The 25,290-nt window shown below is 39.6% G+C and overlaps 1 protein-coding gene across 1 annotated transcript in view; it reads right to left on the bottom strand.

Moving 5' to 3' along the window:
- LYPLAL1 (lysophospholipase like 1) overlaps positions 1 to 1,959 on the bottom strand; it is a 28,676-nt gene extending 26,717 nt beyond the window's left edge. Inside the window, exon 1 of the mRNA XM_052654075.1 lies at positions 1,866 to 1,959. Within this exon, the coding sequence (XP_052510035.1) occupies positions 1,866 to 1,959 (94 nt within the window). The remainder of the gene's footprint in view (positions 1 to 1,865) is intronic.
- Positions 1,960 to 25,290: the final 23,331 nt, after the last annotated feature.

Here is a 25,290-nt window from a genome sequence, read left to right as displayed (position 1 = left end):
TCTGCCTCTAAACCCTTTTCTACCTTGAAAAGCAAAACTAAATGCTACAAAAGAGCATGGATCCATCTATTCACAAAGGCCAATCCTTAAAAAGCCAGCACCTGATTCTAAGAGTAGAGAAATCGTTAAAACTGGTTTGCCACATTTGTATCAATGAGAAGTCAAGCATATACTGTAACACAACCACATATATCATTGTCTAATGTAAAATCATATTCTCAGTAACTTGGAGCACAAAATACATAGGAATTGCATTATACTTGCATAAGCGGCAGGATTCTTTGGATAAACTCTTTGTTGAAAGTACAAAGGGAAAAAAAAAAACTGCAGGTATAAGTCTGGGTTTCAGATACAGTCACAAATTTAAACATGTCAGTAATTTGAACCTGAAAGGAGTAAGGAAAGTAACTTTAAGCACAGTGGCCCAGGCGGAAACAAAGAAAAGTCTCAAGAGTTTTTCCTAAAGATATTGTGGAATAATTTATTTATTAAAAGGGCTGTAGCACTGGGGAGTTTCTGGGTGTTTATAAACACCCTTGCAGCCCCACATAGTATTAGTATTAGTCTCTGAGTTATAAGCATTGCTGTCATCTTAGGCCTCTCATCTTCTAAGTATATTTCATCAGCCAAGAATTTCCCTTTAAATATCTTTGGCCTTTTTCTTCTCTATTTCCAAAATGATATACACTAGATTAAAATTTTTTCATTTTACCTCTCCAGAGCACTGATTTCGGACTCAGAGATCTGGGTTCAAATTCCAATTCTACCACCACTGATAGTAATAGCCAAGTAACCCTGGGCAAACTATTCAATTTACCAAGACTCATTTTTAAAATGAGAGTATTTCCAGGTTTCCATCCTGTACCTTTGCAATCCCCTCCCCCATCCAATCACTGTCCTCTTTAAGCCTACGCAAGTCTTGGCTCAAAGACCATTCCTCTGTCAAACCTAACAAGCTCTTCATCTTCCAAAAGCTTTGATAACGCCTAACCATTTTCCCCCCCCCCTTAAAATTCACCTGGCAGTAAATCATGCCATCCTGGGCTCTCTCCACTGCTGAGTCAAACTAAATGAATTGTTTTTACCTTTCGGTGGGCCCCCTGAGGACACAGGCTGCGTTTCATTTCTTTAAAAAACATTCCCCAAGAACTTACCCCAGGCCGCACTAGGGATGCAAAAATTCAAACAAGAGTTGTTTGAAAGAAAAAGAAGGGAAGCGGGGAAGGCAGGAGTAACTACAGGTGAGTGTAAGAAACGCTATACAGAATTGAGTACCTTTATGAAAGGCAGGTAGTGGAGGGAGAGCCTGCCCCTGGGGCTCCGCTTTATTTTGCGGGCTGAATGACAAGAGGGGTAAAGAGGAGAAGGAAGGAAGGGGAAGGAGAAATGGTGGGGGTGGGGGGCACTTTAGCCCTGGCACAGAGCCTCACAGAAAGGAGTACTAATCCACTGCGGCTAAAACTCAAATCACTAATAGCTGACTCTGAAAAGTACTAGATAATGTATTTGTCTCTAGGAGAAAACGTATCTAACTTGCTCTGTTTAAACTTGGGGGAAGGGAAGGGGCGGGGGGTGGCAGGTAGGGATGTGCGTGGCCAAGGGTTGCAACGGAGAATGTGAACAGGGCTGGCCAAGTGACGGGGCACAAAGGCCAGAAGCGAGGACCGCGGGGCAGCGGCCGCAAGACAAGAGAAAGGAAGACAAGGGGATACGGCTGCGGACAGGTTACCAGCTCCTGTGTCCACATCCGCGGGGGTTAACAAGGAGGCAAGGTCATGTGTGCCTCCACGAGGGCAACACTGGGGGAACCGAAGAGGGGGGCGTTTCCCATGCTGCAGTAACCTGGACGGAAAACTGTAATCCACCTGAGCCATGCAGAAAGATCAGCGAGGCGCTGTGCCTCCCAGCCGGCGAAACCATGCAGCGTCGCAGGTGCGCTGAGCCCGACGGGGCCGCCATGACTGCGGCCTGGACCAGAACTGCGCGGGCCCCGCCCCTACGCCGTCCTGCGGGACCGCGCACGTAGGCGCGCAAGGGGCGCGCCTGGAGACGCGCTTGCGCAGCGGGGTTGCGCAGCCCTGCCTCTGGGTGAAGTCTGAGGCCGGTTAGGCTGTACTGAGGGTTTGGATTTGCTAAGACTGGTGCCATACAGGTGACTCCTTTGGTAAGGCTAATGGATATACTTATTTGCTGTAGGATTTTCCAACTGCAGTCCTAAAACTCAAGGTTGCTTTTTCATTTGGAGACATATAGGTGTCATGATTTAGCACTGGGCCCCTCGGGAAGCCCTATGTGAGCATCTGAAATAGGCAGATTCATCAAGACGAGTAGAGTAGTGGTTACCAAGGGCTCAGGGAGCAGGGAGTGAGAAGATATTGTTTAATGGGTACAGAGTTTTTGTTTGGAATGATGAAAAATTTCTGGAAATAGTGGTGATGGTTATACTACATGTGAATGTATTGTATTTAATGCCACTGAAACTTATCACTTAAAAATGGTAAATATTTTGTTGTGTAGATTTTATCACAGTTTTTAAAATACAGAAAAAAAAAAAGCTTAAAAGCTTTCTATATTAAGGCCTAACAGTAGAGATCTTTTAATACTGATGGCTACAGCCCCAGAAGGGGCTTCCCAGGAGGTGCCAGGGGTAAGGAATCTGCCTGCAATGCAGGAGACTCAAGAGATGTAGGTTCAATCCCTGTGTCGGGAAGATCCCCTGAAGTAGGAAATGGCAACCCACTTCAGTATTCTTGCCTGGGAAATCCCATGGACAGAGGATCCTGGCGGGCTACGGTCCAGGACCCACACAGTCAAACGTGGCTGAGCAGGTTCGTATGCAGCCCCGGCAGGTGGCTCCTGCCTCCTGTAAAATTCAACAAGAAACTGTAGAACTTTTAAGTGCTCTTAAACACTAGCCTTCCATTCATTGTAGACTGTACCATATTTAAGCAATTGCCATTTTTATTTGCTCAAGGTAATTTTGTTACTCCCAGTTGACTAAACTGCGTATCCTCATGGATCAGATGCCAAGATAAGCTCTAAGCTATCACAGTGTTATACCAATGCTATCCATGGAATGGCCCTAAATGCCATTAGTTAAGAAGATCAAAAAGAAGCTGAGTCATTTATCAAGTCTCTAGATCTTCAGCAGAGAATACTGAGAACAAAGTAATTAAGGAGGACAGGCTGGGATGGACAGAGCTCTGATAGCCAATTCTCAGATATTGCTTCTGTCTCCAGAACTGCCTTCCCACTTGAATTCTGAATAACTTTCAAGAGCCAGGTGAGAAAAGGGTGGTGTTATAGGAGAGACCACTGGATATATGCCAGGTAAGGCTTTGAGTTCTACTCTTAGAACTCCATTTACTGCCTGAAAAACTTTGCTGTGCCCTACCCCCATGCTTTTGAAATGACAAGAAAAATCAGAAACATAATTATGATGATTATTGTTGCTAATAATAGTAATACACTCCTGAAATTCATTGGGAGTTACTAAGTGTGAAGCACTGTCATAAGTAAATTCCTGTAAAACTGAGACAAGCTGGAACCTGGGGCCTGGAACCCTTTGCTGCAGTGCGTACACCTGGATAGATATCTCCTCCAGCAGCAAAATATTAATACAAAGAAACTATAAGGGACTAAAAATAACTGTGCATGTGCAGTTGGGAAAAATTATGGAAAATAAGATACAGAAAGACCAACTGCCACTTATGAAGGGTTAGGAGCTAAAGCAGGGGACTGCTACTCTTGCCTGGAAAATCCCATGGATGGAGGAGCCTGGTAGGCTGTAGTCCATGGGGTCGCGAAGAGTCGGACACGACTGACCAACTTCACTTTCACTTTTCACTTTCATGCCTTGGAGAAGGAAATGGCAACCCACTCCAGTATTCCTGCCTGGAGAATCCCAGGGATGGGGGAGCCTGTTGGGCTGCCGTCTATGGGGTCGCACAGAGTCGGACATGACTGAAGCGACTTAGCAGCAGCAGCAGCAGCAGCATATGCTTCCTGCATGTAACACCATCAAAGCAGTAGGCAAACCAGTTAAGCCACTCCTCCAGCCCAACCCATGGGCACACCCCTACCCTCTCCATATTTAAAGAGCTAGTTCACCACCACCAACCCTCACCCTACCCCCAGGTGAGCAAGGGAGTAAGGAAACCTGTTGCTTGTTCTTCCTCCCCTCTGCTGCAGCAGGGACTCCAGTAAAGCCTTGTCTGAATTTTTTGTCCAGCCTCTTATCAGTTCCTATTGATTAAGGAGCCCATTAAAACCTGGTCGGTAACAAAATTGCGTATTATTACTATCTGTTTTGGCCAGTGAGGCTCAGAGGGCTAAAGAATTTGGCTCAAGGTCACACTGCTAGTCATTTGTAGAGCCTGGATTCATATATTGGTTCTAGATAGATAGTGAAGTCGCTCAGTCGTGTCCAACTCATTGTGACCCCGTGGACTGTAGCCCAGCAGGCTCCTCTGTCCATGGGATTCTCCAGGCAAGAATACCGGAGTGGGTTGCCATTTCCTTCTCCAGGAGATCTTCCCGACCTGACTCCAAAGTCCAGGACTTTAACTGTTACACACATTTTATACATGAGTTCACAAAAATTAGTGTATGTTCCAACTATTTTATTTTAGAAAAAAAAAAAAGTGCCTCTGGAATTTAAATTATAGCTCTTCAGAGTCTTAATCGATTAGGAGTTCTGTGTTTCTTCAGATATCCCTAAATCTCCTGGTGTTAATTCCTGATTTACTCATATACCTTGAATGACCATCAGTTCACCTTGAAGGATCATTAGTTTAAGCAGGTACCTGAATGCTGGGATTCTGAGTTTCACCTAAAACTTGAGCCTTCCCAGATTTAGGATCATTATTGGAATAAGCCAGATTTTTCCAAACCTAATCAAAATACCCCTTTGTTTCCAGTGATTTCAATGCTTAGCTATTGTTGCTATTCCTTTCATCTTTATTTATAGAACAAACAAGGTTTTAGATTACTGTATTTAGAAATGCCATCTGGTAGGCAACTATTGAAAAAAAAAAGTTTTGTTCCTTTCATGTAACTTTGTTTTGTAACTTTCCTGGTCTTTTCATCCATTGCTTTGAAATGTGATGAAGTTTCAGGATGGTTGTTTGCTTCTTTTTATGGTGGATCTTTTGCCCTTTTGAACTTGGGGGAAGAGTTATCCTTGGGAGATTTTTGTTCACCCTTTTACTCTTTGTGTATCTCTTCTTTTGGTGGTGGTTGTTACTCATTTCCTCTCAGCTAGTCTATATGCCATTTACTGATACCCTTTTGGTAACTTCATTGTTTAAACTCAGAAGAACAGGTAAATAAAAGCAAAAACCAGGTAAAAACAAAAAAACAATAGCCAACCCTCCCTTTGTGCAGGGTTTTAAGCCCCATTTGGATCTAAAGATATAAATGGTAGTGTTGGAATTTAGTTTGCTGCTATAGATTTAGAAATCCTTAAGGACATATTTATTAGTTTTTAAAAAAAGATTGAAATATTAGCCATTTAGAGTGGTATATTTGGTACTTTCAAATGATCACAGTTAAATGGAATCACTATAGTCATGAAGACAAGACAGTTTTTATATTTGCCTTCATCATTCTAGAGCATCAAATCTTACCGTCTCCATTGGTTGGTTTTTATCTGTTGCATTATTCCAAGGAACAGAGAAACACACACACACACACACACACACACACACACACACACACACACAACTAATACATAGTGGATAGAATGTCTCAGCATTAGGTAACTTTGTAAATTTTATAAGTTAGCAAAGTAAATGTTTTATGAAAGAAAAACTAGAAAATACTTAAAGGTCCTGAATTCTTATTAAACAATAAAACTGAACTTTTTAGAAATGAATGGCTATATGAGATTATAAACTTTAGTAAAATTATCTTCTGACTTCTAGGGACCTTAAATTTTTTCAGTTCGGTGCTTCTGGATACAGATGTGAGGAGTCCTCCTACTTTACCCCACTATTCCTACTAGATATACATGGCATGTATACATGGGGTCTTTGCAGACCAGGAGGTCAGCAGGGGCATTGTCTGCTAGGCTGAGGCAGCATGGTGGGGATTACACATGACTTACTCAAATGTGGACTAAATACAGTCCTGGAGTATGGGCACTTATCACTCCTGCTATATTATTGACAGTCAGAGTGATTCACATCAAAGCAGTGTCCAGGCCTTGGGTGAGGACAGTGGAAGTTTCTGCCTCAAACATAGGCTGGGTATCAGTCTATGTGACTGGACACTGGAACAGTGTTCTCTGCATTGCCATATGACTCTTCTTTAGGAAAGGGATCATCTCCCTTTTGAGCACTTTTTCCGTGACGAGTTTCCATATTTCTAAGCTACTTTCTGGAAACACCTCCTAGTCAACTTCCTCTAAGTCCTTATACTCCTCTTGGGAATCCCTCTATTGATCTTCATAATGTCTGTAGACTCTCCCATCCATTCTTTACTCTTGCATGACAGAGCTTGATGGCTCTTCAATTTCAGAGAAAGAGTTATTAGCAACACCTAACCAGATCTTACTCCCTTGAGGGTGGGGAAGGCTCAGTCTTCAGACTGTCCCCATGGGCTGGGGGGAAGATGATGCAAGCCATACATGTATATTTTTGGGAAAAAAAAAGGAAAGTAAAAAGAGCAATTTCCCTATTAATACAGTCTGAACATTTATATCCTGCCACATTCATTTAAGAACAGATGAAATGTAGATGTGATCATAATAGCATGCAATGAATGAACAGAGTATTGAAGTGATATTCCACCTTCAGGAGTAACAAGCTATGTAACATTATTCAGGCCACTTAGTCTCTCTGGACCAGTTTTTCCAACTGTGAAATCAAGGAGTAGGGCTTGGTAAGCTCTCAAGTTCTGTGATTCTATGATCATGAACGAATTTAAATTTGTGACACATGGCACTTCTATAAATATATTTAATTATGCTTTTAATATTATGGCTCAAAACTCTGTTACACTGCACACACTTTTGTTTAGTAGTATCAGAAATATCAGCAAATATAATTTTCCTTCTTCCTTGTGTGGCTGATTTTAGAACCTTTAGTCTCTACTTTCTTCCTGATGGTTTCTAAAAACCAGGAAAAAGAGAGTTTAAAGGGTCTTTTAAAAACACAATCAGATCATACCAATCCATCTTTGTAATTTATAAAGTAGTGCAATGTATTCTGAAGTGAACTACTTTCTAGTTATCTATCTATCTCTATCAGTGATCAATGGAAAATATGTAAAAGTATGACAATGGATTTTCTGTTGTCATATCTATATTTTATTAGAATATACAGAAACTGTAAAGTCCTCTTCATATTCTAAAGGCAAATACCATTCCTTTGTCTAATTATACTTGCAGAGAATTTTTTAACAAAATGCTGGCAAAATGTGAGCCTTTAAGGGAAAATTTTTCTTTGTGTAGGTTAAAAATGGATACAAGTAAATATATTAAAAATAACTGAAAGCAGGGTCTTGAAGAGATAGTTGTACTCCTATGTTTATAGTAGTACTATTCAAAATGGTCAAGAGATGGAAGCAGCCCAAATGTCCATCAAGAGATGAGCGAAGACAAAATAATGTATATAATACAATGGAATATTATTCAGCCTTAAAAAGGAAAGAAATCCTGTTACATGCTATAACATGAGAGAACCCAACCCAGGGATCGAACCTGGGTCTCCGGTATTGCAGGCAGACGCTTTACCATCTGAGCCACCAGGGAAGTCTTGAGGACATTACGGTGAGTGAAATAAGCCAGTTACACAGAGATACATACTCTATGATTTCACATATGAAGTACCTAGAGTGGTCAAATTCATAGAAACAGAAATTAGAATGATGGTTACCAGGGGCCAGGGCAAGTGAGAAAAGAAGCGTTACTGTTTTAATGTGTATGGGCTGTGCTGTGCTAAGTCGCTTCAGTCGTGTCCGACTCTTTGTGACCCCATGGACAGTAGCCTACCAGGCTTCTCTGACCGTGGAATTCTCCAGGCAAGACTACTGGTGTGGGGTGTCATTTCCTTCTCCAGGGGATCTTCCCAACCCAGGGATGGAACTTGCAGTTCTTATGTCTCCTGCGTTGGCAGGCAGGTTCTTTACCAGTAGCGCCACCTGGGAACCCTTAATGTGTATGGAATTTCACATTTAAAAGATGAGAAAGCTCTGGAGATTTATTTCACAGCAATGTGACTATACTTAGCACTTCTGAACTGTACACTTAAAGATGGTTAACAGGGTAAATTTTATGTTATGTGCTACTGTCATTATTTAGGTAAATAGATGCAAGGGACAAAACAGGAGTTTAAGGCAGTGATTATTCAGAAAGTTAATTTGGCCAAAATTTTCATTTGTATGCATTTTGTTTCATTTGCCTTCACAGAGTTTAAGAGAATATAAGAATATATGTGAAAAGATACATTTTTATTAAACAGTGTTGAAAATCTACAAACCCACACACAATTTCAACTAATTTAGACCAAATTGTCAGTGTTGTGTGGTGAAAGGTGCATTTGGTTTGAGGTACAAAACCTAAATTTAAATACTTTTCCTCTCAGCCCTGTTACCTTCTAAACCATAATTTCCTTAGGTGCAAGACCTGTTTTACTTGCAAGACCTATTTTACTTATCTTCCTGAGATGCCTAGAATGGAATCCTAAATATCACTCGTTGGAATTGAATTATACTTTTAATTGAGTTATATTTTGAAGAAAAGGTATGAAAGAAGGGTAAAACTCTACAACCCAGTAGAAATATACCTGACGTTGGTCATGTTGGCAGTAGCCAGGAAGAGCCATAAATGTGGACAACCAGACAAGGCCAAAGCCAGGATCACAATATTAAGACCGGTTTCCAGCTTAGTTGGAAAGCAGAACTTGTTGAAAAATCACAAAATGCCTTGTCAAGAAATTCAGTAGTGGGAATAAAGCAAACCTAGGATATGAACCTGAGTGAAACGACGAACTAGGTCATAAGGACAAGGAAAAGGATGAGCCATAATCCAGGAAGGGTGGTTGCTTAAAATGTGGCATATGTGATTGGAACACACAGGTCAACCAGCCTGTGAAGACAGGATGTGGTCCATTGACAAGCCTGTTACAGTTATGGTCATATTGGAGAAGGGATGGTCCTGGTCTCTTTTAGGAGATTGTGATTCAGCTTAAAGTTATGGGCCACCTCAAGTAAAAGGGAGACACACACACCCCAGTGCACTTTGGGGGTTTTCTGAATCCACCAAACGACTCCGTAGAAAAGTGTGGACCTCAGGTGCTCCATGCTCTTCTGTGTTTACTTATGAGATTAATGTTGATAATATCAATCCTGTTCCCAACAAGCAGGGCTTATGAGAAGCCTCTGCTTAAATCCTCAGCTAAACCTTAGCACTGTCTGCCTTGCGCTAGCTACCATATCATCCAGCTTCATTGGTGGGAGAAACATGATTGACTTCTATAGAGATTGTCTCCAGAATTTTTTTCATTATATGTACTCTATCACTAAAACGATTTTAGCATATCTCTTATATTTATGTATGTTATATAATGTATTGTTTAGTAATTCATTATATGCATATGCAACATAAATAAAAGTAGAAATCTGAAAGCTTGGGATGAAACTAAGATATAAACAAGTTTGAATATCTTCTTTCTGCAATCCAAAGGACTACCCTGTAAACTATTAAGATCAAGTTACCCTATTTAGAAAACTCTTTTTCTGGAAGATGATACTTGCATATCTGAGCATGGCAAGAAGAAGGAAATGAGGTCATTTTTATGGGAATGCTTCATTTTAAGAAAGCATGATATACATCTCCAAGTCTATATATATCAGACCAATTAAATATGGTATAATTTGTATTTCAATGAGTATCTATTTCTTTGACCTTTTGGATGACACATTGGGTTTTTTCCATCTTTCTATTCCTAGTGCCTTGATAGTAAAAAGATTCCTCACCGTTCTTTTTTTCAAAGGTACTTTTACATCTAATACAAAGTTTGCTTTTACAAAAGCAGTTTTCAAAACACTCTTCAGGAACACCCCCTATTTATTTCCCTGTTGATTCCTGGAGACAACCAGTCTGTCCTCCTCTTTTCATCGTGTAGAACAGCAAGAGTTCTCCCAATGTGCTGTACCCACTCTGGGCCCCTTTCCCTTTTCACCTTCTGATCTCTCAGCCAGGGATATCTCTCCCCTCCTTTACTTGCTCATTCATTCTTCAAATCTCAAATCTATCTTCTCTTTCTGTGTCTGATCGTTATGGAGCCCAAATGCCGCACCTACCTGCTCCTCTGGTAGGCACGGCCACCACAAATCCCACATTTGCACATTTGACCATTTACTTTCCTGTCTCCCACTTCCCAGTCCCCCACAATGGCCCTAAAATACCGGGAAAAATAAAGATCTTGTCTAGCCTGGTTGCTGTGTGATCACAGGAGCCTTTGAAAGCAGACAAGGAAGGCAAAAGACCCGGTGGAGGGATGATGCAGAAGGGATGAGGCAAAGCTTGAGAATGACTTGACTCCCCATTGCTGGCTTTTGAGCTGGAGGCTGGGAACTATAAGCCAGAGAAAGCAGGCAGCCTCCAGAATGTGAAAATAGCGGATGAGAAACTGGGAAACTCAGTGCTACAACCACGTGGAACTGAACTCTGCCCCACAGCCTGAATGAGTTTCAAAGCAGGTTTATCCTCAGAACCTTGAGAAAACCTTGATGTCTGAATCATAGAGCAAAGAGCCAGCTCAGCCATGCTGTGCCTAGACTTCTGACTTAATAAACAGCTGTAATTTTTAAGTCAAAAAATAAAGAGCTTCCATTTAATGTTGCCACTGTGCTAAAACCTGTGCAATGATTCTCTCACTTGAAGGCAGGCTGCAGTTGTGTATTTGTGTGTGTGTATGGGCATGTGCACACACATCCGCACATGTGGAGATAGAACTGTTAAGTGTTTCTCCTATTCTCCCCATTAGTTTATATTTACGCAATTATTATAGAATGTGTAATAGACAAAGGATGTTCACAAATATCATTCACTACAGCTGTGTCATTAGGAAAAGCACAAGAGAGAAGCAATCTACTTAATAATCTCCATTTTTAAAAACACTGAACACTAGCTTTTGGAACTTTCACTGGCAAAAATCACAACTTCTTGCTTCAATTTGCAACAGTGATGGTCTTTGAAAAACTGTTTATCCGGGTAGTTCATTTCTTTCTTCTAACAATTTGTATATTCTTCTTACTAGCATGGAAGTCTAAATGGAAAAACATTAATAATATTTTGTTTATGAACACAAGTGGGTTGACTCTAATAAAAATATTGATTCATGTCTTCCTTCTCTGTGAGAAATGCCACCCATAAAGTTAGCTGGCACTTGCTTCTAGTAATAATATAATTTCATGAAAGCCAGAAAAAGTACATACCTTCCACTTGCAAAAGTGTGAATTATTTATTTTTCTTAACAAAAAAATATAAAGCACATCAGTGTTCAATGTTAGCTGAAAACAATTTAGCAGCAAATTTTAACTAGACTATGTAAGACATCAAAAAGGCTTGTCATAACATAGACTGTAAGAATGTATACCCCTTTCTATAGAGCACAAACATAAAATTTTAACTCTAAAAAAGTTTAAAAGATAAGGAATAACCAGCTTTCATTGTTAGTTTATTTCCTGTTTTTTAAAAAGAAAGGTTCACACATGCTATATAGATTTAAATCTTCCTCTTCTCCATGAAAAATATCCCATTTATGTAGGTTTTTTACATCGTGCAGGTGGAGTTGATAGACAAAAAAATGTGCTTCATGGTTATGAAAATCATCACATATACTAACAATTCCCATCACTTACCTCTCTAGTCAGAGAACATTTCTGCTCAGTCACATGGTTAACATCTGGAAACCACTTGGGGTAATAGCTACCACCAATTTGTCCCTTATTCAGGGAAAACTTGGTAGAATGGGGCTAGAGAAAGTAAATTTTGTGTTTCCTTCAACACACACACACACACACACGCAGACTCAAATCTCATCATTGTCTTTAAGCCATTCGTTAGACCAGAGAAAAAACTGAACTATCAATAAATATATTCCTTGTCTTAAAACAAACTTCCAGAAAACATAAAAACATACTGCAAATGAAATGTCTTGATTATTTCAGTTCACACAGGTCATGATTTCTCATTTTGACCCATGGCCCTGGTCATAAACACAAGGTACATGCAGTTTTTCTTATAAGCTGTGCATTGTGCAAAGCACCAAGTTTCCCTCATCTTCATTCAGGGGCTTGTTCATTTCTGAGTAAGGAAAAGAAGAAAACCAGGGAGTGTGGCATTAAAACATCAGCCAGACTCTTTGTACCTAATGGCAGCCATTTCTTAACTGCGTCCCACTGATCTCCAGGGCGTTTTCAATAGGATCAATTCAAGAAGCCTCTCTAGGGATTTCATTTCAAAGATTCACATGATCTAAAGAAGAAAGAAAGAAAAGACACACAAGTACTGTAAAGAAACAAGTAATTTTTTCCCCCTTTTCTATAGTGGTCCATGTCACAAGTTAGAAAAAAGGTTTCTCTTTATATTCAAGGGTTATGCTAATCATGCCAATAATTTGGGGATCTGAACCTTAAAATGAAGTCCTTTGAAGAGAGAACTTTAATTTTTGGCTATGGCTGTTGTTCTCTAAGGCTGTCATTGTTTATAATTATTTTCTTTCTTAACCTGTGGTTGACTAAATCCAGTCCTCAAAAGATGTCACCACGTGCCACATGGCTACAGCCCAGGCTGCTCTGCTCAGCTGTCTTGACTACCTCCTACATTGTTTGAAAAAAGTGCTTTATTTTATCCCTAAGAGGGTTTTTGCCAGGCCTGGCTGTTTTGCCGTTGATTCACTTAAGCTCACTTAAGCCTTTTGGTTATTTTGTGCCTAGTCCAGTGAAGTTGCATTGTGATGGCCGTCATTTGAACTCAAGTAGAGGAAAAAAATCTCATACTAAGTGATACAAAATCAGGGATTACTCACATATCCATGTGTTTCATTAATTTAAAATTATCTAGTATTCACCACTTCTCAAAATAAAGTCAGTCTTTTAAATATATATATATACACACACATGCATATATTATTATAATATAATATATATTTAATATTTAATATATAATAATAATATATATATAATCTTCTCTTCCAAAGTTTAGCCAAGTTAGGTGGCAATGGTTTCGTTGCTGTTTTGTCTTACTCTTGTGACCCCATGGACTGTAGCCTGCCAGGCTCCACTGTCCATGAGATTTCCCAGGCAAGAATACTAGGGTGGGTTGCCATTTCCTTCTCCAGGGGATCTTCCCAACCCAGAGATCGAACCTGTGTTTCTTGCATCTCCTCCATGGGCAGGTGGATTCTTTATCACTAGCACCACCTGGGAATAACTTCACCAGAACATCGGCAGGCAGTCATTTTTAGATTATGTCTTATACCTCATCTCCAATTCCAGTGGGTAACCCAGTCCTAACCTATTACGCTTTCCCAATCTGCCCTCACCTCCATCCTTAAAATCACTACCTTAATTCAGGTAGTCTTTGTCTATCCCTAGTCTATTAAGAAGGACCTAATGAGTCTCTCCCTATAGCCTCTTTCAATCTACCCATTTAGTGTCCTTTAAGTTATTTCTGTGTTGCCAGAGCTACCCTGTTACATACATGACCATGCCACTCCTCTATTTAGAAAGAAGAATCAACTCTGATCTGAGATGTTTCTAAAAGTTAGCTTGTCCTTTGTGTCTTCCCAAGTTAAAATATGGTCTATGTATAAAGGCTGGTTGGGATGACCAGTGTATAACTTTTGGCCATGTGGTTTTTACTTGAGAGATTGTGTTTATTTTCTTCTGTTGTTCAAAGTTCCAAGTGATGTATGTAAAACCATTTCTTTCTCTTTCCAGATGCAGTTCCCTCTGCTCTAAAACGGGTTTCTCCATGTAACTGGTCGCATCCTAGACCCATTTGCCTGCTGTTGCAGTTTCCTTGTATCTCAAGAAAGCCATGTTAAATGATGGAATTTGGGTTTCAGTGAGTTCTCTTAAAGATGCCTCATTTATTTGTATAGAAGAATCTTTTCACTTGGCATAAAAGTTAATGTCACTTTTATAAGTGCTTGCTGAAACTAAAATGTCCAGTGTGCTGGCTTTCCACCTGGAATAAAATTAGGATTAGGATTAAAAGGACTCACTACATTGAAGAAGGCCCTAGATTTTAAAAATTATTTTAGAAGATTCCCTATTGTTATTTTGCATTAAACATGCGCAAACTAAGCTGTGAAGCCAATTAAAGTTGTTTCTGATTTACTCTGACTGCACATAAGCATTCTTATTCACTATCAGTGCCAGCTTGAGCATTATCCAAGTCTTAACGCATGGATCTCCCCACTCCAGCCACCACCAATCATAGCTGGGATAATATGACCATATTTTTCAAGCCTTGTATAAGATTTGTAAAGGCTCTTCTACTCTACCACTCAGTGTAAAGTATTATTTCATAGAAGACTGAAAGCTTGATTTTGTGTTGATTTTTAAGCCTTTCACACAACATAAATATAAAAAGCTTTATCTGAGTTTACTTGTACTGTCTCACTCAAGATGGATCTTAAAAATGCTTCAAGAATCTCCCCCTTGTTTGTCACGTGTTAGGGTGTGTGTGAGAGCAGGGAAAAAAAAAGCCAAGGATTAAGTTTGTTTATCTTAAAATTTTTAGCTTGTCGTCAATCATTTCATTTTAATGTGCTACATCATACTACAGTAATTGTTTTAACCCATTTTCTGCTGACCATACCAAAGCTTCTGTGAAATCAATTTAAAGTTGTTCCTTTTGAAATTTCTCTCCAAAAAACAAGGAAAATATAGATTTGAAGTGATTATAGGAATAATCACAGTAAAATCCAACTATTTAAGTACAGTTTGAACTTATATTTTTCTCTACTGGCTCACAGTTTCTAGCATATTTGTCATGCAAGGCACTAGGTTATATATATATTTTGCAGGATATAAAAACACCCAGATTAAATGGGTCAATCAGTTCATTAACTAGTTAACTAACTTCCTACCTCACTTTTTCTCTATTTACATAGCTGTTTATATTTGTTTAGGGGAGCCAAACATGATATCCTGAAAATCATTCTCATAAGCTATTTATTCCACATAATAGAAGTTTTGTGATACAAAATCACACAATTATAATGTCTTAAAAAAAAAACACACACACAACCCTTCCCCCATCTAAAAGAAAAGTTATAAATTTAGGCCAATATAAACTTGTCAGAGTTCTCACTCTCAATTTCACACCAGGGCGTGGTGCTGCACAGCTGGGGAGCTGAGCTAATAAGTGTTGAAAAATGAAAAATGCTGCTTTATGGCATCACATAAACTGGCAAAAAGAATACTTTTACCTCCACCCCATTTTTGACAAACAAATGGCAAAATGTAGATGCTGTAAGAATGAAATTTTATGGTATTAGGCCCCTGGGACAAACAGAACAGTCTTGTGGGATTTTCTTTTTATTGAATACTATATGTAATAAGAAGTGGCATAACATTTATAAAATCTAATCACTTTTGTTCCATTTTTGAACCCCAAAGGGGTCATTTCTAGGAAAGCTGTTGGAAACACTGAATAATGATCTATTTATCCAGTAGTGAAACAGGATTATCCCTTTTACAAGGAGACTGAGTTTTCCCTAACAATGTAAATGCTATAATATGAATGCACACATTGAGGTTTTTGAGGAACACCAGGTACAACAAACATTTATCAAACACCTATAATGGCATTCAGAAAGTAAGGCTGAGTCCTCTTAGGTAATTTACATTCAATACTGAAATCAGGATGCAACTGATCTTCTTGGGTTGATTTTGTTTCCTGTCTGATGGCCATTCACTCATTCTCACTCATCAGCCATTTCTTCAGCACTCAATCTGCAAACATCTAGTGCAGGCTTACCATGTCCAAGTGCATAAGCCTACTTGAATGTCTGAAGTCACAAGAATGACATCATTAAAGCAAGATGACCCACATTTATCATGAGGGGAAATCCCTTTATGCAGGGGCTAAGAACCCACCTGCCAGAGCCAGAACAAGGTTAGCAAGGAAAGAGCCAAGAGCATGCGCAGTCAGGGTACATTCCATCCCCATAGAGAAACTCTGGACTTTACTGAAGGGAGGCGACAGAGCAACTCAGGACCCTCCTCTAAGGCTTCTAGATATTGCTGGGCTCCAGTAGCTGGGAATTCCCAATTACATTTAAGTAACTATGATTATCTATTTTATATTTACCTTCCCTGATTTTCCATAGCTAGAAATATAATGTCTCTCCTCTAAACTTGCTAAAATGGCATCTGAAACCTTCTTAAAGAAGTTACTAGTATTTACCTTGCATTATAGATATGTATACTTCTTGACTCCCTACAAAATGTAAACTCCTAAGGGTAGGACTAAAGTTTGATATCTCCTTTACTCACCCACAGTATTTAGTACAGTGCATTCTGAATATTCTATCATTTGGTTGAATAAGTATCTTCCATGGAGTCAAGCATACATAATCTAATATAGCGTCAGATAATACCACAGTAGTAAATAAAGACAAAAATACAAATACTAATTGAGAAAACTAAAAAGCATGACTACTATTGAGAGAAGTACCACTCAGGCAGTCTAAATCATGTGCTAACTAATAAGTAATAGGACAAATGAGGGAACTCTGACTATAGTTTTTAATATGTGGAATTATATGAATAAGTCACTGAAAAGTGACTTTCCCCAAATTTCCCAAAGATTTTGAATATACTTTATAGGACACAACCAAAGACTACAGTTACATGTGCAGTCATATTATCATTTTTATATTTCATAATTTAATAAAATCCATCACTGGAGTATTTCCTCACAAACAAATGCAAATTCTGCAAATGCAGATGATTTCCAGGAACAAACCCATTTCCCCATCACTGTTATTAATCTCAGTGTTAGTTACTACTACAAGTTATTACTGAATCTACAATTACATACACTGAAATGGTAAAAACAAGAAGGATTGTAGTCAATTGTAGTAGGTTCTAACTATTAAGTAGGTGGCATTGAAATGTATTTTTTTCTCATCACTCTGCTTAATACTCCAAGCTATAGAGAGGAACCATAAGTTCTTTAAGAATATAGACTTGCCAATTATCTTTGTTTTAGTGCTCAGAATATAGCTGGCAACCTATCAGTGCTATTGACGTTTTGTCTTCCCTGGTGGCTCAGCCGTAAAGAATCTGCCTGCAGTCCAGGAGATGCTAGTTCGATCTCTGGGTTGGGAAGCCCTGGAGAAGGAAGTGGAAACTGTTCCAGTATTCTTGCCTAGAAAATTCCATGGACAGAGGAGCCTGGTGGGCTACATACAGTCCATGGGGCCATAGAGAGTTGGACACAACTGATCAATTAAACAGAGCAATAACAAGCGCAAAAAACATAGAAGGACCGAGAGTAAAGATAATGAGTCCCCCTTTGCCCAGGTTATTTGAGGTGTCCACAGAAGTTGGTGACTGTTGGAAATAACGTGTCTAAAGCTTAGACTGAGGGTGGAAGTAAACTTTGGGAGTCATCAATATCAAGGAATCAGATAAGACCATGGGAATTGAAGAAATTACTGTTAGAGAAAATTGGTAGTAGGAGGGAAGAGAAACTAGGAAAAAACACTTTTTAAAGACCCGTATTAAAAGACTAGGCCAGGGAAGAGAAATTGGTGAAAAGTTCTCATGCGGAATCATGAAGGTAGAAGGAAATATGGCGCAATGTCATGAAAGCAAAGAAGGCAATTATTTTGAGGCAGTTATTTAGGTAAACACCTGTGGGTGCTATTGAATGAAAATGAGGCCATTGGATTTAATAGTTAGGAGGGAGGTGACCAGGAACATTTTTTTTTTCTGTTTTATTGTGATATAGTTGACATACAGCACCATATAAGTTTAGGGTATACAGCATAATGACCTGACTTACATGTATTGTAAAATAATTATCACAATAAGTTTAGTTAACACACATCATCTCATATAGATACAAAATGTTTTTCCCTTATGGTAAGAACTTTTAGGATTTACTCTCTCAGCAACTTTTAAATATAGTCCGTAGCAGTGCTAACTATAGTCATCATGTTGTATGTTACATCCCCGGTACTTATTCACAACTCAAAGTTGGTATCTTTTTGACCACCTTCACTCAATTCCCTCACTGCTCATAACTCTGGTAACCAAAAGTCTAATCTCTGTTCCTGTGAGTTTGTTTGTTTTTAGATTCCACACATAAGTGAGATAATACAGTGTTTGTCTTTCTCTATCTGACTTATTTCACTTCATATCATGTCTTGAAGGTCCACAAATGGCAGGCTTTCCTTCCTTTTAGTGGTTGAATAGTATTCTAATGTACACTTACACATTTTGGACAGCATTTTCCATGAAGCAGTGAGGCTAGGCATCAGGTTGCTCAGATTGGGAATCTGGACTGGAAAAGTGAACACAGCCAGTGTAGTCTTTGAAAAGTTTACTTGTCACATCCAGAGGGAGACAAAGCTTTAAAAGGGGTATTTGAAAATATGGGGGTGGTTTGAGCATATTATACAAGTTGACAAGGGATGCCAGGAAAGGGAGAAGAATGGCTTGGACAACGAGCTCAAAGAAGATGGAAGAGGGTGGGAAGAGCCTCACAGAGTAGGAATGCTCTTCCCTGTAAGACTGGAAAGGAGCATAGGCACTTTGGAGCATGGGGATCGTGAAACCGTGCATGACTGTACCATATAATGGCCATTTTCTAAGAATGAAAAGAATAGGACTTAAGAAAATCTGTAAAGGAAAGGAAAAGGCAGCTGTATAAGAATGGGGAAGAATTACTAAGTAGTCATAAATGCAATAGAAAATTTAAAGGAGCTGATATACATTGTCATCAAATTTGTACCCATAGCTACTGAAAAGAAACCGAAGAAATGGAACGATTTATTAATCTTGTGTTGGAGTTGGTAAGGCAGAGGGTCAAGGGGAGATGGGACTGCCGATTGAACTGATGAGACTGTCATACTGCTCGAGGTAAGTAGGGACAGCATCAAGCTGAGAAAGGGCAGCTAGACAGGGAAGGTAATGAGAGGATAAAGCCCACAGATCCCAGCAAGTTCTCTGAGCCAGTTTAGTGAGAATGAGGGACTGAGAAAGGTGGAAGGACAGGCAGTTACATATAATTAAGGACTTTAAGAGTTAATTATTTCAGAGGTGGAATATTGTTAGGTGGAGTAAAGTAGTGTGAGAAGACTCCCTGAGGAAGTTAAGACTGAGCAGGATCTGTAAGAATGAGTAGAGTTTTTTTGTTTTTTTTTTTTTTTGTTTTTTTGACACAACAGTGGGGAAGAGAGAGGACATTCTGTGCTCAAAATCCAAGAAGAACTGGGGGCAGGCTGAGAGAGTCATCATGCTTCCCCCAGCTAGAAAGGCCCACTGCTGCCCTGGAGTTTACAAGAACAAGCCAGACTGAGAGATATACTGAATTACATTATAGGAGAGTTTGAAAACCCGTTATGGGATTAGCACTTTTATCTAGTGGACAGTTGGGAGCCATAACAAAATATTCAGCAAAGAAATGCCGTGAAGCAAGTAATTTAGGCACATTTGCCTGGATGGAGGCTGTGGAAGGGATCTCAGAGGGGAGGTGTGTGTGCCCAAGGGTGTCCTTGAGCAGGCTCAGGAGACAGAAGCTGGAATCGTGACATGAAAGGGGGTGGCTTCAGTCAAGAAGTGAAAGATTTGGTGACAAACTAGAGGCAGGGAACATATGGAAGAAAGAGTTCAAGTGGTCCTCAAGTTCCTGGGCTAGGACACCAGAAAATAGCCCTACAGCTGAGGGATCTCAGGAAACTGGAAAGGAGGGCGGCGTGGAGATGCAGAAAGGGGGGCATGTGTGCATAGGAGAGTTTTCCATCCAGGAAGACCTGCCCCAGTGCTTCTTGTTTGTGCTGTGAAAAAATAAGGTCCTTCTGAAGCCACTGGATGTCAAAGGCTCATAAACATAGCTATCATCATGTTATTTGCTTTATTAAAACTGACGTGTGATGGAGCAGTGCCCTGTTGAGAGGTGGCAGTAGCAGGCATCAGCCTGGCATGAAGGAGTCAGAAGTTGGGTGGCTCCTTTCGTCACTTGGAGCAAAGACTTCTGGTGAACAGGCTCTGTTAATGATGGCCACGTTCCAATTAAAAAACCTTTAAGGGAGGATTATATTAAAAAGACTGTTTAATCACACCTTGAGTTTTTTCAGTTACAGCTGCACATGGATAGTGAGCACCATGCTGGGAGCACTACCTTTGATTGAAAAGCATAAAATTTTTACAGGTTTTTTTTTTTTTCCTACTAAGTTAAAATTTGAGGGTCTCTTCTGTGTTACACTTGGGTAATAATCTAGGACAAAATAGTCAAAAAATGCATAAATGAGCCCAGTTAAAAATATGTTTTAAAATATCATCTTTGATGGTTCCTAGTTATTTAGGTTGTGGAAAAATGTGGATTAATGAATATTTTAAATAAACTTTACCATGTAATAAGTGCAAAACTGGGCTAGATAGATCAGTAGTAACTGAGAGTAATGAAAATATTTCTGAAAATGGTTGTTTAATGGCAGAAATATGACAGTATTTTATTATATTTTTGAAATTCAGTTTTTCTAATATATTTCCTGTAAGTTCTTTTTTTTTTTTTAATAGACTGTGTCTTTTAATAGCATGCTGTTTTATAATTACAGGGAAGTATGCTACACAAGGGAAAAAAGTCCCTCAACTCTTAACTAGATTTTGTTCTCATTATTGAACCATCAAGAGTGAAAATAAATGTTGCCCGGTAATGACTTCTGTTTTTTTTCATGTGGAATGTGATTAGTAGAATTTTCTCCCCATATAGAGTGCAATTTATAAATTTTTTAATTTAGTTCCAGATTTAGAATCTGATTCTTCAGTAAATTCTAAAGCCACTGAAACACCTTTTCTAATTCTTTATGGAATAAGCAGTGAGTGGTGGATTAGTTCTCTAGGGCTATTCTAAGAAATTATCATAAACTGAATTGCATAAGAAGACTCAAGTTTATTCCCTCACAGTTCTGAAGGCCCGAAGTCTGACACTGAAGTGTCAGTAGGGTCACCCTCACTCCTAAGACTCTCGGGAGTCATTCTTTCTTGATTCTTCCAGCATCTGGTAGTTCCTACCGTCCTTGGTGAGTCATGGCCTTCATTTCTGTTTCTTTGTCTCTGGGTCTGAATCTCCATTTCCTTTCTTTTATAAGGACCTCAGTTATTGGATTCCAAAATCTAGAATTTTATCTTAAGACCCTTAACTAGTTATATCTGTAAGACCTTTTTTCCAAATAAACTAATATTCTGAAGTTTTGGATAGACATTAACTTGGGGGGGGGGATAATATTCAACCCATGATAAGTGGTATAGTCATGTCTCAGGCTTGCATTATTTCATATCTTAAAAGTGGTCAGCCAGACCACCTGTAGTGGGGAGGGCCTGCTGGGATGAGTGGCCAACAATGTGGAGGCCTCAGGATATAGCGCGGGAAGTGATCTGGCAGTCAAGCCATCCCTTGGGCCTTGCACGTTCTATGATGGAATTTGGATGGGCTGCAGCAAGATCCTTGGCCTTGTGAAAGTCTTCCAAGGTCTTCTCACTCTTCCCTACGTGGGCACGTAGTCAGCAGCTTCTGCTCTGATGTCTAAACCTAATTCACGACATACTGGGTTAGACCAAGAAGAAAATAATGGAGCAGACCAGTCTAGCTATCTAGGCAAGGCTATCATTTCTTTCTTAACGAATATTGCTAGTAGCATCTTGCATGCGTAGTCAATTAATTGTGTCCAACTCTTTGTGATTCTTTGGACTGTAGTCCACCAAGCTCCTCTGTTCATGGAATTTTTCAGGCAAGAACACTGGAGTGGGTTGCTATTGCCTCCTCCAGGGGCTCTTCCTGACCCAGGGATCAAACCTGCATCTCCTGTGTTTCCTGCACTGCAGGCAGATTCTTTACCTGCTGAGCCATCAGGTAGCCTCTTAACACTTGTATGAAATGTGTTTTCTCTTTGAGACTCACACAGGTCACTGAGGTAGGTGGCTGAAGCAGGAGACACAGACTTGTGAAAGACCATGTTGCTCAAGTGAGTTCAGCAAGTGTTTTATTAAGCATGTGTTTGGTTCTAAGCTCCGGCTAGGACGTCCCTAAAGTAGAATAGGGATAAGTGCAGGTTTGCTGGTCACTGGTCCAGTGCTGTACATTATATCAAACATGCTGTGCATTAGTGGCCATGAAATAGAGATTCTGGGCCTGGAGTCTCAGTTCCTCCACTTACCTCTCTGAGCCTCAGATATTATACATGCAGAATGAGAAGAAAAAGAACTCCTTCATAGGCTTGTGGTAAAGAGTCCATCAGTTTATATGAGTAAAGTATTTAGAGCAGTGCCTGACACATAGCAAGTGTTTAATAATGTTCAATTACTCTTACTACTCTATGCAAGGTACTTAAATTGAACAAATGTTTACATAATCCTCAACTTCAGGGAGATTATTGTTATTAATACAAACATACTTACATGGTACTTGGTAGAATCTTCTTCCAATTCTTTCAAAACCCCTTCAATTTAGTCGATATAGTTATAGGCTAGAAAAATGGACTTGCGTGAAGTTAGCTGACTTGTTTAGTACAGCAAGTTAATGGCAGAGGTGTGCACTCAAATCTATATGACCTATTGGCCACACCTTAAATATTGAAAAGAGGGGAAAAACGTTGGTGGATATTCAGTAACTCTATTCCAGGCTTTAGTGATACGGAAAATTGAAACTGAGAGGCATCCTGTGGAATGGAAAATACACTGGTTTAAAAGTCAGAAAACTTGCATTTTAGCCTCTTCTCTGCCTTTTGAGCCTGAAAATGATGTTCATGCTTTTGCAAAGTATCCTGACTATTCATGAGATAAATTCTCACCCCTCAAGTCCATGTAATGTATTTCAAGTAGTAGAGCTTTGAGTTGTACCAGGCAAATCCCTTTTTTATTTGCTTAGTTTGTATTTCCTGGAAAATGACAGAGTCTAGCTCATGAAGCAACTGTGTTTGTATAACATGTTGGTTGCCATGCATTCTGGAGATGATCCCATGCACTGCTGTTGATGCAACAAGGAGGAGGCTTTTAAGTATTGGTGCTATGAAAATGTAATGCCACTGGACTTGGACAGGTGCCTGAACCAGACCACCCATCATATTTATTTTGCTGTTCAACAGTTCAAACAAGTTCATTTGAAGGGCTTTGAACTTTCTTAATAGTGAATAACTCACATTTCATTTTATATATGTGATGATATTCCTGCTGAAAGCTACTTTTGTTGCATATTTTTTGAGAGATCTTTTGTCAATTTTATGTTTAGGATTTGCTTTGAAAGGTTATCCTATCTTGTTGAGGTAGAGACAAATCCTTTTATTCTTTTCTTAACCTTATCATGGGATTTTAATCAATGTTCAAGGAGATCCTTCAGAAGAATGATCTACTTTGTTTTTTTCCTGAATTTGTTCACCAGATCTAGTGACTAGGATCTGTCTTATTCCCATGACTCTTTGCCGTATGACAGACCCTTCCATATGACCTGCAGGAAATTCTCCCATGAGAGACTAGCATTATGCCCAGCATGTAGTGGGCATTCAGAATGTGCTTGATAAACACTTGACGTGTGTCCATCTCACTAACACAGGTAGCTCTGGGTCTCGGCTTCCTTTTAAACTAACCCGTTCCCCTTACTGCTAAGATCATGTTTCCCGTGTCTTTTGGGGAACAAGCAGAGCATTAGGAAGCTGTCTCAGAAAGACATATCTAACATTATATTCCTCTTGTTGATGACAACTTGGTGTCACAACTAGCTCTGTCTTGTCTTAATCTGTGAAGAAAGTGAGTGGACCGCATCCTTCCTCTTCCAAAAGGACTGAAATGTAAAGTAGGGCTTCCCTGTACCTCAAATGGTAAAGAATCTGCCTGCAGTACAGGAGACCTGGGTTCAACCCCTGGTTCAGGAAGATCCTCTGGAGAAGGGAATGGCAATCTACTCCAGTAGTCTTTCCTGGAGAAACCCATGGACAGAGAATCTTAGCAGGCTGCAGTCTGTGGGGTTGCAAAGAGTCAGAGATGACTCAGTGACTAACACACACAAATGTAAAGTGCTTGTCATCACCTACTCTGACTGTACAATTATTCTAAACCTAAGAGAGTGACTTTTCCCAACCCCAAGGAAACCATATTCTCTAAGACCATGATTTCAGGCTGGTGAGAATGACTTTGTCTGGAGTCTGTACTTCCATATTCCTTTGATTCTGAGAAGTCTCATATATCCTGGGCTGGCATCAAGGCATGTAAGAAATTCCTTGCTTCCACTTTCTAGTGTGTCCACAAAGAATATGTTAATTTATGCTCCCTTAAATTTATATTTTTATTTATGTCCTATATGGAATCTTCAGTTCCACTTGGATATCTACTCCATTATCTAAACTTCCCTAAAAACTCTGAGACTTCCCCCACACTGAGAACGCAAGTCTCCTGGGTGACAGCTCATACTAAGATAAACCAGAGCCACCAGCTCCAAGAATGACATCTGTGGCTGGGCTGTGGTGGGTTTGAGAGCAGCTAAACTTCCGTTGTTGTTTAGTCACTAAGTTGTGTCCAACTCTTGCAACTCCATGGACTGCCAGGCTCCTCTGTCCATGGGATTTCCCAGGCAAGCATACTGGAGTGGATTGCAGTGTCCTTCTCTAAGGAATCTTCCCAACCCAGGTTTCCTGCATTGTAGGCAAATTCTTTACTCATTGTGCCACCAGGGAAGCTTGTAGCTAAGCTACTATTGTTCAGGAAAAGACTATCAAATTATATCTTCACAATGGCTTTAATAACTGAGAGTCAGAGACACACAGCATTCATATTTTCTCAGTTAGAAGTCTTCTTTTTATGGCAATACAATCATCTCTTTCTTTGAACTCCTTAGAACTTTGTTCGTTATCACTTGTTCTCGTCAAGCAGTTTAGCCTAGTGGCTAAGTGTGAAGACTTTAGAACTACGTTGCCTGGGTTTGAACCCAAGCTCTACCATTTACTAATTGTGTGACCATAGGGAAATTACTTATTTGTTTATGTGTATCAGTTTTCTTATCTGTAAAATGGACCTAATAAGAATACCTAATCAATAGGATTTGAAATA

Source organism: Budorcas taxicolor, chromosome 16 (genome assembly GCF_023091745.1).
Source record: "Budorcas taxicolor isolate Tak-1 chromosome 16, Takin1.1, whole genome shotgun sequence".
In the NCBI taxonomy this organism is placed as follows: Eukaryota; Metazoa; Chordata; class Mammalia; order Artiodactyla; family Bovidae; genus Budorcas; species Budorcas taxicolor.
This window is presented reverse-complemented; position numbering and strand designations above follow the sequence as displayed.